Genomic DNA, 13,455 nt, shown 5'->3' with positions numbered 1-13,455 from the left:
TCTATTTCCTCACTCTCAAGGATGTTGTATACTCTGATAATGTATAAGATAATAAAAGATCTCATATATGCTTTTAATTTATGTTTTTAACATGTTTAATATCTATGTTCTTGTTCTTTATTTCTGTGCATTGTCTTTATTTATATTCATGTTCTCTATTTATGTGGTGTTTAATATTCACTACTTTTAGATGATGTTAGAGCTGGTGGGTACTGTGTGGTAGGATAAAAGGAGGGCTTGATCATTATTTCGACTGATCGTTGTGTTGATTGTTCTGCTTAGGTCGCTATCATAGTTTTCACATGCATAAACTCTATGGCTTCGTTTGGTCAAAATTTGGGGTTTTGGGAAAAGTTTTTTGAAAAAAGTTGAATTGGGCGGGTATTATGAGGTGGATTTATAAATTAATAAAATACCCCCTATGTTTATCTTTTTACAAATAACCCCCTATACTAAACATTAAAAGTTAACAAAACACCCCTAACCCACCCTCAAATACCCCCACCGCCACCCACCACCGGAGGTGGCAGGATCGTCTTATCGGCGCATGACCGCTGGATCTTGCCGGTCATGCGCCGCTATGGTCTTTCCGGCCAATCCACGGGTATCTGCCGTATTTGCTCTCAATGATGGCCAACTGTAAGGCAAAGATTTGGCCGTCAACGCCAGATCTTTGGCCTTGATCTGGCCTTTTCCGCTAGATCCACCGTGGATCTGGTTGGAAAAGCTAATGCGCAGCTACCGCACCAATCAGCGTAGTGCCCACCTAGCCAATTCCGGCCATTTGCGCCCTATGGTTCGGTGGAGTGGCTGAAAGGTAGATAATGTGGATTATTGGGGTGTTTTTGTAATTTTAAAAATTAGTATTTAATAATTTAAAATTTAAGTGTTAAAAAATGAATAATTTGAATAGTATTCCAAAAATGAGTTTTTGTGGTATTTACTGTTTAACTTTTTTTGGGATACAAAGAGTAGTATCCCAATTTTGAACACAAACGAAGCTATAATTTCCTAACAATACTCTAGGGTCTAGTAATCGTAGTTCAGTATAAAGTAAAAAATTTATCACACAAGTATTCTAAAATGCGACGTGTCCACCTCCATCATCCTAGTCACCTGGGAGATGCTACAAAATCAATTTACATAATATTTAAAGAGGCATTTTATATAAGTAGATGCTGTTGTCAAAATAAATGCCTCACATCTCTCAAAAGAATATCTGCATCAGGGTTTATGTAATCACTACACCGTGGGCACGAGAATATTGAACTGTGGAATATTTATCTTTTGTGTGCCCCTAATATTTTACTTGGAGTACAAGACATTGGTGCATGAGTTTAATCCAGAGACAGTACAATTAGGTTGGGTGTCAGACTGAGAATGGATGCGAAATGCCCTTTCATTTGATAGACCCCAAATTATAGCAGATAATCGCACTAATCAATTCATATCTATAAGAACAGCAACGTATACTTGATCCTTTAGTGGACTTCCACTCCAACATAACGCAAGATGGCTCACATTTCAAGAAAGAATTGGCATCTCTTACATAATGGTCATTGGGATTTGGGGGTGCTGACATGTATGTAATATAAGAAAATATAGTTTTTTTTTTTTTTTTTTTTTTTTTTGAGATTATAAAAATTAGAATTAATTTGTCTATCTTTAACTAATCTTTAACAATTTTGAACTGTTATCCGTAAGAACTCATTTGTACCCTTATTACTAAATATATTACCTAAAAAACTTATGAAAATTTTGATTTTGCATTTTATCATAAACTCTTAGTGATGGTTAAATAATTTCAAAAGTAAAAGTTAATAAAAACTTCAGAGGTTTATTAATTGCTCAATCACTTTGCAAGAGATGAGTCTTTCCTTACTTCCTTTACTAAAATCCAAAGTTTTTAAATCCGAATCAATGCTTGAGCGAGTACTAGGAAATAAATTTTACAAACTCTCGAGACAATAGGATTTACAATTTTTTTTTTTTTTTTAATTAACATATTCCACGCACAACCAGAAGTCTTTGGTCAGATTTAAATATCAAGACGTGATATGGTCAGATTGAATAATATAAAATATATAAAGCATTATAACGTGAAAATAATTTGACTGTTTAGAAAGGTCTCCAAACAAAATGGAGAATATCCGATTTATTCTTCTTGTTGGCTCACTCTGTCAGTCTGTATTATGAAATAAATACCTATCCCGAACCCAGCTCCTGAAGATTGACTCATAAATCATGTCGATACGGTACCGGAGGACGCGGTATTTGACAAACCAACCATCAGGAGTTACATATCAAATTAATAGTCAAGACCTTCACAGGATAGATTAATGACTTGCATAAATCATATGAAAGCAATTGCAGACTGTCATTCCTGCGGTTTGGATTATGCAGAATATTGTGAGTTTGGTAAACCGCACCATCACCCATTGCAGAAAAGATGCTGGTTTAAACATTAATGCCCTCTAATATCCTATCTCGATTATTGATGGAGACATTTCAATTTATTATTTCCCAAGTTTGTTTTAATCAGATAGATAGAGTGCAAACTACAATTACTATAGGCATACCATGCTTTACATCGGTCCTGGTGAAGTGAGGAAGGCAAAAATAATTGACTTTTATATCTCCTAAAGACACTTCTCATTTTACTATAGGACAGGGAGTATCCATCCTGTTTTATGGATTTAGCTTTATCAAATTCTGTTAATTTGACCTTCCACCTTAAGAGCAAATCATATTAATATGGACTAACTAATATAATAATTTTTTTTTGAGGAGTTCGAGTCATTCACACGCACTTCAACTAATTTTTTAAAGATTTAAAAACTATGATCGAATAAAAGTTTTAAACTACCTCTATTAATATTCGAATAAAGACTCAAACTCAAAACATAATATAATCATTAAGAGTTTTATCAAATACTCTACACTCGAAGTAGTTAATAGTAATTATTACTAAACTTAAATTTGTTTTCAAATTTTGACTAGAAAGAAATGAAGTGTGGTTGTTTTCATTATTGGATGATATTTTGGTGGCACATACTATTGACTCATCAAGGGTCCACAGCAGGAAAAGTCATTTATTGTACTTTCAGACTCCCAAGAGTTGTTTCCTTTTATTTTTAAAAAACGGAAAAAAAAAAAAAAAGTTACAAGTTGACGATAATATGTAGTGGTTGTACTGAATTTCTACGCAAATTATACAGAATGACTGAATGGCCCTGTTGCTTCTTGAACAATGGACCATTTGGTCATGCCTATTAGTTTACAAACTCAATTCAACTTAAAAATTAAGGGAATTAGAACAAATTTATGTAATTGAATCTTTCTTCTGATTAGCAGTTAAAGCATTGAGATGTTTTTGCACGACTGGAATAATAGTCATGTTTCTGTAGGAAAATCAACATTAGTCATTCACATGGCGGAAGCAAATAGAATTACGGATGCTTAATTGAAGTTTTGGATATTATTAAGAGGAGATCAGGAACTTTCGGTACAATTTCTGCAAAGTCTAGGGTGACTTATATGATCTTCACCTTGAATTGAAGTGATGACACCATAATTCACTTACATCACAATCTCTTAGAAGTGATCCACAGAATTTAAATTTCGTGTGTTTTAAAAGTTGAACGGAAAAAGTAACCGACTTTATCAAATTATGATCAACATTAGTTTCATTTCTTTCCCCAGTGAACAATGGCTTTGTATAAAGCCAAATAATCTGGATGGACAAAAGAAAGCCAGAAAGAATTGTGTGGGGACCAAATGAGATTAGAAAGAAACTAAAACACAGCCACCACTAGGGGCTGCTGCCACTGTTCCTATATAAGTCCAATCTAGCCCTTGTTCTTAGGCATAGCTAGAGTGTTCTTTTTTATATATAAATGAATTGATTGCCTTGTCAAATATATATACCTGAGAAACGGCTCCTTGAAACCACCCCGGCTAATGCTTATTTTTACACATACGATACTACCATTGACTTTGTTAGTCCTCACTACCCATTTTCCAACTCATATTTCTCGACTATTTGCCTTCTTCAATATATAATTTACTTCTTTCGTTTCACTTGTATTCAGTATCACATCTTACTTCGTTACCATTTCATTTCAACAACTCAAAGAGAGATATGGCTAGCGATACGCAGAGAACACTATGTTATGAACAACAACCCTGAAACTATCATCAGAACGGTGATATTCGCAAGAACTTTCTTGACGATGATGGTCGAGAAAAAAGAACTGTATATATATATATATATATTTCATTTTCTTATTTAAACGAGAACATATATGTTAATTGGTTTCAATAGTTTATAATCTTATGTTTTGAACATTGAAGGAACTTGGGTAACTGCTAGTGCCCATATCATAACGGCTGTGATTGGTTCTGGAGTTCTATCTTTGGCATGGGCCATAGCTCAGCTCGGTTGGGTAGCTGGACCAGCCATTCTGATGGCTTTCTCATTCATCACATATTTTACGTCCACTTTGCTCGCCGATTGCTACAGGTCTCCTGATCCTATTACAGGAAAGAGAAATTACACCTACATGGATGTCGTGAGAGCCAATTTAGGTCGGTTGCTTAGTCTTCTTCAAACTTTCAAACTTCTCTTTTTGACTAACCTGCTGTTTGATTAAGACTACTAGTTCCAACATCATTTTCATAATTACAACATGTAAGTGTTTCAATATATTACCTCAAATTCTCAACTTTATTTTTTTCTTTTTCTTTTCTAGGAGGTCGGAAAGTTCAGCTCTGTGGATTGGCTCAGTATGGAAATCTCATTGGAGTTACAGTTGGTTATACCATCACTGCGTCTATCAGTATGGTGTAAGTAGTCAACAAGAAACTTAGAAGTTTCAAGCCATTGAATGGCACAATAGTATATTGTTCTTGTTAATTAATTACGAAATTGTTTGTTTCCATGCCTCGTTATCAGGGCTGTCAAAAGGTCAAATTGTTTCCACAAACATGGACACGATGTGAAGTGCTCCACATCAAACAATCCCTTCATGATTATCTTTGCCTGCATTCAGATTGTTCTTAGCCAAATACCAAACTTCCACAAGCTATCATGGCTCTCAATTATGGCCGCCATTATGTCTTTTGCTTATTCCTCCATAGGTCTTGGCCTCTCCATAGCCAAAGCTGCAGGTAAAAATAAGAATTATTCATGAATAAACTATGTGAATTGTTTTTAATTTAATTAAATCTAATGAGAGGATTCATGCATGAATGTGAAGATGGGTCGCACGCAAGAACAACTCTAACGGGAACCACAGTTGGGGTAGACGTGACGGCATCGGAGAAGGTTTGGAGAGCATTCCAGGCAATGGGAGATATGGCCTTTGCTTACGCTTTCTCTACTGTGCTCGTTGAAATTCAGGTAAGTTCCTTTCAACATTTACATACTATTCATATTTAGTAGTACATGAGCACATGCATGCATCCATGAAGGGTTGGTTTTGTTTGAATAAAAGATCTTAAAACATTATCAACTTGAAATGCGTGCCTCAGTAAATGCCAACATGGCATGATCTTTAAAAATTTGATGTCTGACAGGTTCTACCTAACATCATGTTAGGCAAATCTTAATTGAAGAGGACAAAATGAAATCTTTCTTTGATGAAATGTCTAAAGCTTATTAGCGTAGAAAATATACTGCATTAAACTATTGAATAGATTATGATTAATTTACAAAAATGAGTGTCTGTCTTTTTGGTGGCGTTTCAAACTATACGGCCCCTAATAGTCGGGGGAAAGTTGCAAAATCAAAATTAAACTTTTTAATGAATCAGCGGAGAGATGTGTGAATGAAGCCCAAGTGTCGTGAAGAACAGTAACGAAGTTTAGATAAGGTTCAACTTGAAAAGTACGCGGACTTTGTGAAGAAGCAACGGTCACAAAAAGTTTATTTAGTCTTACTGTTGTGATGATGGAAGGGATAATTATAAACTACAAAGATTCCTATGGACCACGAAATCGGTGGACCAGCATCAATAGATTTTGGTCCACTGATTGTGGTAGCCTTTTCAGAAGCCTACTTTGGAGTCTTCCTTAATCCACCATGCTTTTATCTGTGTATCTGCAATCATACAACTGTTAGCAGAGGATTGTTTTGTCCCATCCTAATTCCTATCTAGTCATTCGCAAATCGTCTTGTCTCCAAGAATCACTTTATTGAACAGAACTGAATGGACTAGTTCCAACCTTACAGGGGCCTTCTCTCTTTATTTTTTATCTTTTTGAAGGTACACGGACCATAGCAGAACCGCGATTTGTAACCCAAAAGATTGGGTTCGCGGTGAAAAATATTTTCTCCTTTTCTTTGAGTAATTGGTTCTTTAAATTTGTAGAATATTTAATAAATTAGAGGAATTAATTAAGGTATATACAAATTAACACGGATACTACGGTTATAAAAAATAAAATAAAAAAATCATTATTTGTTTCTTTAATTGATATTAAATCTTTTTAATGTCAAAATACTTTAATCCTTTGTTTCTTGGCCCAAATATAAATTGATCGTTAAAACTCATATGATTTTACAGGACACATTGAAGTCGAGTCCACCAGAGAACAAATCCATGAAAAGGGCAAGTGCTGCTGGTGTCTTAACCACGACGGTGTTCTATGTAATGTGTGGTTGCATTGGTTATTTAGCATTTGGAAATAACGCACCTGGAAATTTCCTCACTGGTTTCGGATTCTATGAGCCTTTTTGGTTGATTGATTTGGCAAATGTGTGCATTGCTATACATCTAATTGGTGCTTACCAGGTAAATTCATGAAAAATTACATTAGAAATTAAAATGTATACAATTTGCAGTTGTGACATGATCTTAATATCCACAGGTCTTCTGCCAACCCCTATTCGGATTCGTGGAGAAATGGAGTCACAAACGCTGGCCAGAAAGCAACTTCATAAATACTGAGCATGGTGTTAACATTCCCTTTTTGGGTTTATATTATGTAAACATGTTCAGGTTGGTGTGGAGAACAATATATGTTATTGTGACATCGGTGCTAGCCATGATATTCCCATTCTTCAATGACTTCGTCGGTCTTATTGGAGCGGCTTCATTTTGGCCATTGACGGTTTATTTCCCCATAGAGATGTACATTGCCCGGACCAAAATGCAGAAATTTTCCTTCACCTGGGTATGGATGAAAATACTAATTTGGACCTGCTTAATAGTGTCACTTCTTGCTCTTGCTGGATCCGTTCAAGGTCTCATCCAAAGTCTCAAGACATACAAGCCCTTCCAAACTGAGCAATAATCCTCTAAAGTAACCTTCCTGTGATCCATATGTACTATTTATAGCATACAAATAATTTCACGGGTTTGCAAGTTGTAACTGATTTTCTTGAACTCCTAGAGGAAGTAAAAGGTTGCCATCCACAGCTCCATAATATATGAACAAATACTCGTTTGTCATATAATAAAGATTGACTCACAACTCAATCTTATAAATTTTCTCTTACAACTTCGATATGTCAACTCGTAATTTGATAAACAAGACCATTGCAAACTACAACATCAAGATTGTAAAAGAAAATTTGTAAGATTGAATAGTAAGTGTGTAATATTACCCTCTGCAATATCGTCAATTGTAGTAAATGGAAATACCTAGTACTGAAAATTATAAGAGAGTTTGTAAGATTGGATAATAAGTGTTGTATTACTTTTTGTCATATCGTCAACTGTAGTAAATGGAAAAGCCTAGTACTGAAAAAGTGAAAATTCTGTTTCTGACTCAGAACCTCTGTTCTCTAGAACACTCGTAGGGGAGTAAGCAAATTTAACATGCAACCATAAGTTTGCGAAAAGTTTCGGCTAACATTCAAGCAAAATATTTCAGTAGAAGAAAAAATAGCTGCGTAGCTGTGTCTCCCGATCATCTTTCAAATAACTTAACATAGTAATTCCAATGTACTAAAAGAAATAACAGGATCACAAATAAGTACACCAATGTGACAACTCAGCATGAGCTATAATATTTTCCTTGATGTTACTTAGAAGTTCAATCGATACAATGTTTATGTTAGTCCAAAGATTGTTTCTTTCCAGCGTGTCTAAGACCTGAGATACAATCTGATCGACATTCAAGTGAGATGGGAGAGGAATGCTTTCTATAATGGGACTAATAAGTTAATAAAGCAAAAATCTGTCCCTATCCATGTTAAGTAAATGTCCTCATACTAAGTGGACTTGCAAACACAAATTTCTGGCAATCTCCGTTCTTCAAGATCTTCAGTTGAGGTCTTAAGTTTCAGCAACACGTACTAAGCACCATATTAAATTAATTCCATCAAGCTATTATATGATAATAAAAAGAAATAATTAGTTAAAAAACCACTTTTTTAAGGGTCAAATTGAAATCTGACCTCTTTTTAATTGGCTTAGTAGATAAGACTCTTCATCCAATCTCTTTCCACTTTTTCTCTCTTCACTCCAGCAGTTAAGGAAAGCCACTCTAGTGCTGAAGTCGCTAGAGTACAGTTGGCTCTAGCGCTAGAGTAAAAATAAAAAAAATTTAATTTCTTTCTTTTAGAAAATTAAAATAACTCTTATATACATGTACTATTTCCTTTTGTTAATAAAATATAATTAATTAATTTAAAGGAACAAAAATAGATATAAGGTCTTATCTACTAAACCAATTACAAAAAAGTCCTATTGTAACTTGTCAAAAGCAGGAGGGGTGTCTTTTAACAATTTTCTCTAATAAAAATTACATAATAAACAGTTATGAAATGGACGAAAATTATTCTACCAATCAACTGTATAAATATGTTCAAGAATGATGGTTGAATAAAAGAATAATACCTGATAGCTCAAGTAGATTCTGTCTCACTCACCACAAATGCCTGAATAAGACTTTGTGCAGCATGAGTTTGTTCTGGTGTCCCAGATATAATGATCACAGTTTCAGTTGCTCCAGGCTTGGGCTCAGTAATTGTAATTTTTGCATCCGAGATCTGAAATAGCACCAGCCATTTGAATTTGCTAACAGGTATTGATCAAGGGTATTATTGTCTTACAAGGCAATGACTTCAATTAAAATTTGTGGATGGGAACTGTTCAGAATAATATCACGAGGAACTGAAAGTGAATAAGTTTTAAAGAGTAGGAACAAAAACATTTATCAGGGTGAAGATGGGCAAAGAGGCATACTCATACCAAAAAACCAGACTTAGTTAATAGCTTCGCAAAACTCCCTAAGGATGAAAAGAGAGAAAATAATGCCACTTAAGATCTCTGCTACTGACCAGTTGAGGATAGGATTCTAACCAGGGTTCTGCTCTATTCTATTTGCTATTTTTTTTTCTTTTTATTTATTTATTTATTTATTAATTATTTACTTGACCAAGAAAAAGCTAAAACGACTGAGTTTTCCCTGAAAAATTGTGCAGATGGCAAGGATCATACCTGACGAATTTGTTTCAAACATGCACCATCTTCTCCTTCAATTATAGGAACAAGAGAACGAGGAACAACAACTTCAACAGTAGTACTTGTTATAATAGCTGGCTGACTTCCTCTACATGTACAAAAAAGAAGAATAATGATAAAATATTCATGGTAGCGTCATGATTATTGAAAAATATGATAGAACTAAATACAAAAGCTTAAATTAAAATACCCTCCAAAACCCAAAATTCTTCTATGAGGAGGTCCAGCAAAATCTGGCAAACCAATTGAGCCACCACCTTCGATAAATCCCTGCAAACAAGTACAGGAAACACACAAATTTGCTTCTTTAGTATCTATACTAGTCTTACAAAACCGTATTTACTTCTATGTCAAAGATTAATGCACCTTAAAGTTTTAAGCAAAAACTAGAACAAGAAGTACCATAATAGTTCAGTACCTGAGCTCCCCATGGTTTCCTTTCAGGTACATGAGGGGCCATGCCTGGTCTACGAACATGATGCATAAAAAGAGAACGATCATCATGGGGATGAAAACCACCATGTGGAGGTGGGCCACCAACAACATCAAACTTGTGAAATGATGGACCAAAATTAGAATACATTCCTGGAGGTGAGTGTTCCCTCCTTCCCACATATGAAGGAAATGGAGGTACATGATCCAGAAAGGCAGGATTTAGAGGATGGTTCATTGAAGGAAATGCATCACGGAAAAAATGATTACGCAACCTAGTTGTTATCTGCAAAAGAGCCTCTTGAACTGCTTCAAATTCTCCATTAATCTATCAGCATAGAAACCACATAAGGAGCAAACAAAGTAAGCACGTCAAAGATCTAAAAAGTAAAAGTTTCATGTAAACTGACATGTCCACAATCAATAAGAAGGCAACATCTACTGATCTACATATATTTCAAGAAAATGATACTCCATATCGAGTAAACAAGGGATATTTCCAAACTTGACCATATCAAAGAGAAAACACACCTGAACAACTTCTTCGCTTTCAGAAGCACACTTAGGAATCTGATCCTTCCCCAATATGCGAATATAAGCCCCAGTTAACTTTCTCATCTCAGCTATGATAGCACCACCCTTACCGAGAAGACAGCCAATTTGATTAGACGATACAAGAAGCCTTGCCATGACCTGCTCCCTGCTATCAGGAATAGCCCTAGTTATCCTAGTCTGCACACGAAGAACTGCATCTTGTGGAGGTGAAATCCGATCATCTGGGTGCTGCAATTATTTATATGTTGTCAGAATGGTGAAAAATTGCCTCAAGTAATAACATTAAGGAAAGTGCAAAGAGTCAAAACTTACTGCTGGACCAGATACAACAATGATGCGGTCATCTGTATCAGAAACAGCTTCTAGAACTTTAATCTCACATCCAGTCTCTTGCTGAAGTGTCTTTATTATTGCTCCTCCCTTTCCAATGACACCTCCTACTCTCTCATCATGGCACAATATGCGGAATGTTAGAAGTTCCTGTAAAGGCTTCAGTCGGCCTGGGACACCACTCTCATGAAACTTAGGGATCAACGGGGGGATAGATGAATGAGCAGCAACATCCCGACGCCCAGAAGAATAAGGTGCTCCTTGAGAACCAAAAGAATGGTTAGGGGGATGTGGTGGCTCAGTTGGATTGGCCGGGAAAGAATCATGATCCCGAGGTTTCTCCAAAAGTTGTTGAGAAACAGAATGAAGAGCTTTCCTAACTGCATCAATCTCTCCTGAGATCTGCAACATAATTATAGAACAAAATGGTCAAATATACATTTATTAATGATATGAACTTACTAGTTCTACAAAAAAGATTCTGGACTGTTAATACAGTAGCAAACTAGGGTTCACAAGAACATTATGATTATTCAAGAATTAGGCAATGAAGCATTGGTGAGACAAGGCGCTATATTACAGAACACTGTGGTTAACCATGCATTAAATATTAAGCTAAGCAAAAATTCAACCAATTAATGATGATACAGCAAACAGAATATTATGAGTCACCTGAACTACTTCATCAGAAGCTGATGCACAAGTAGGAAGTTTGTCTCTCGGAAGAACCCGAATCTGTGCCCCACTATCAGCAGACATTAGCTTGATTACACTGCCTCCTTTCCCCAAAAGGCAGCCAACTTGATTAGAAAGCACAAGTAATCTCAAAATAAATGTTGAAGAATTATTATTTTCCTCATCACCTCCATCTGTATCAGGTTCTGCTGCAAGTTTTTCAAAAACAAGTAACAAAGCCTTCTGCAAATGTGAAGTTTCGTTTTCAGATTTAGAATCAGCCAAAGGATCTGATTCCTTGTCTCCATCATTCTCACTATCTTTAATTTTACTGTCATCCTCTTCTGTCGCATTGGTCTCCTCAACACCACCCTCCTTGCTCTGCTCAATACTGGCTTCTGACTCTTTATCAGAGCGAGCAATGACAACTACTCTCTCGTCACAACCAGGAACAATCTCCTTAACTGTGATCATCGCACCAGTTTCTTGACTAATTTGTGATATGATTGCATCTTTTCCAACAATACCATCAATTTTGGAAACTGGACAAAGAACGCGGAATGTAACATCGCTATCGAAGGATTTTGAAGACTTATCCTGTGAATAATTGCCGGCAAACTTTTGCCATTTCCCTTTCCCATTTGACTCTGTATGGTTGTGATCAGATGACCTTTTAGCAGGAGTCAAGGGAACAGACATATTTACAAAATTATGCAGCCCTGTTTCACTCTAATATGCACACTCCTGGAAAAAATGAACCAAAAAAGAATTCAGAATAAAGAGGTCATTAGCAATAATCTGAAGTAGACAAAATTTAAAGGGTCAGAATCTACCAGAAACCAGAAGTAAATCAGCCATTCAATAAATAAACAATGTTAATTTTTTCTCTCAATGAGCCATTAGTTTTTCTCACTGACGACATTTTGATATCATACAGATCTTCTCTCTTCTCTCTCTTTCTCTTTTCTCTTCTTTCTTTAAAAGTAACCTAACTCCTTCGCAACAACATAATTGCAACCGCCTTTAGAGGTATGTTAAGTCAAAATAAGAATTAAAATATCAAAATCAATGAAATAAACTAAAATTAAGAGGAAAAAAAGAATAACACCCTGTCAAAACAACCTATAAACAACTTCCCAAATGAACACTAGAGTTCAAAATTTCAGATCAAAGAAATCAAAATTGGACACATAGGAAAAATTCCATTTTCCATGAGTACATTGTACTTTTTAGTCTCATTGTTAGAAAACACACCCACAAAAAAAAAAAAAAAAAAAAAAAGCAAAAATCATCGTTCATTCGAAAAAATAAAAACCCCATAACTTGATAAATTGCTACAAAATTTCCGGAATTGCAATTACTTGACTTCAGGTCAGCTTCTCGTACATTTAATCTGAATCAACAGAATATAAAAAGAAAAGTCGACATTTAAGTAGCGTGACTAAAGGGTTGTCCTCGGTGAAATAACCTTCCAATGGAACGAAATATGAAGTTGAATAAGAATGAGAATATGCGTATACAGATACTCACAGACTCTTCGGATATTGAAGAAGCAAGTCAATCTGATTCCTCGTACTTTTCAGTGGAATTTCTGGTCGTCTTCAGTGATTGTCAACTAAAAATATCGTGATGGTTTCCTGCGAAATGAGGAAGAAATAGCTCCACCCAAATCTATTTTTGGTTCCTAAACTAGGTTTTTATAGACCGATTCGGGTGGTCTGGAAAGTGGGGACTTTACACTTATTTGAGTCGGGTTCCGGTCCGGATCGTACGGCTCTTTGTTTATGCCTTTTGCTTTGAACAATGATGAATTATGTCAAATATTTGTTGAAAATGCTTTTATTATAATTATTTAATAGAAACAAAAATATGCCTACATACTAACTTAGCATACCAATAATAGATATATGAAATACAAGTTATAAAAATAAATAATTAATTTAAACTACAAAATAATAAATTAAATAGATGTTAGAAGTTTAAGTTAATA

The 13,455-nt window shown here is 35.3% G+C and overlaps 2 protein-coding genes across 5 annotated transcripts; one reads left to right on the top strand and one right to left on the bottom strand.

Moving 5' to 3' along the window:
- Positions 1-4,141: 4,141 nt before the first annotated feature.
- Positions 4,142-7,362, top strand: LOC116129239 (amino acid permease 6-like). The gene is given in 7 exon segments (XM_031414990.1): positions 4,142-4,255; positions 4,353-4,587; positions 4,752-4,845; positions 4,955-5,169; positions 5,259-5,401; positions 6,567-6,794; positions 6,871-7,362. Coding segments are annotated over 7 exon segments (1,455 nt in total). The 3' UTR covers positions 7,297-7,362.
- Positions 7,363-7,950: 588 nt separating this feature from the next.
- On the bottom strand, positions 7,951-13,151 carry LOC116129224 (KH domain-containing protein HEN4-like). Of its 4 annotated transcripts, none has more exons than XR_004127876.1 (10): positions 12,996-13,151; positions 11,463-12,209; positions 10,773-11,192; positions 10,437-10,688; positions 9,892-10,233; positions 9,664-9,743; positions 9,450-9,561; positions 8,847-8,998; positions 8,405-8,531; positions 7,951-8,302 (listed from the first exon to the last, which is right to left on the bottom strand). XR_004127876.1 is itself a non-coding variant. In XM_031414972.1 (9 exons), the coding sequence occupies exons 2-8, from the start codon at positions 12,162-12,164 to the stop codon at positions 8,855-8,857; spliced, it is 2,052 nt and encodes a 683-aa protein (XP_031270832.1). In that variant the 5' UTR covers positions 12,165-12,209; positions 12,996-13,151; the 3' UTR covers positions 7,951-8,333; positions 8,847-8,854. The 4 variants fall into 4 exon arrangements, 2 of the variants coding, with proteins under 2 accessions (XP_031270832.1, XP_031270833.1); XR_004127877.1 differs by having other exon boundaries at positions 12,934-13,144; XM_031414972.1 differs by lacking the exon at positions 8,405-8,531 and having other exon boundaries at positions 7,951-8,333.
- Between the last annotated feature and the right edge of the window lie 304 nt (positions 13,152-13,455).

Source organism: Pistacia vera, unplaced genomic scaffold (genome assembly GCF_008641045.1).
Source record: "Pistacia vera cultivar Batoury unplaced genomic scaffold, PisVer_v2 Contig21, whole genome shotgun sequence".
Classification (NCBI taxonomy): Eukaryota; Viridiplantae; Streptophyta; class Magnoliopsida; order Sapindales; family Anacardiaceae; genus Pistacia; species Pistacia vera.
The sequence above is the reverse complement of the archived record's forward strand: the minus strand, read 5'-3'. Positions and strand labels throughout refer to the sequence as shown.

Bases quoted from the DNA above. Each gene is read 5' to 3' on its own strand.
- LOC116129224 (XM_031414972.1), bottom strand. From the start codon at position 12,164: ATGTCTGTTCCCTTGACTCCTGCTAAAAGGTCATCTGATCACAACCAT. The intron at 11,193-11,462 runs GTGACTCATAAT...ATTATGTTGCAG, and splicing joins CTTCTGATGAAGTAGTTCAG to ATCTCAGGAGAGATTGATGC. The intron at 9,562-9,663 runs GTATTTTAATTT...TTGTACATGTAG, and splicing joins AGAATTTTGGGTTTTGGAGG to AGGAAGTCAGCCAGCTATTA.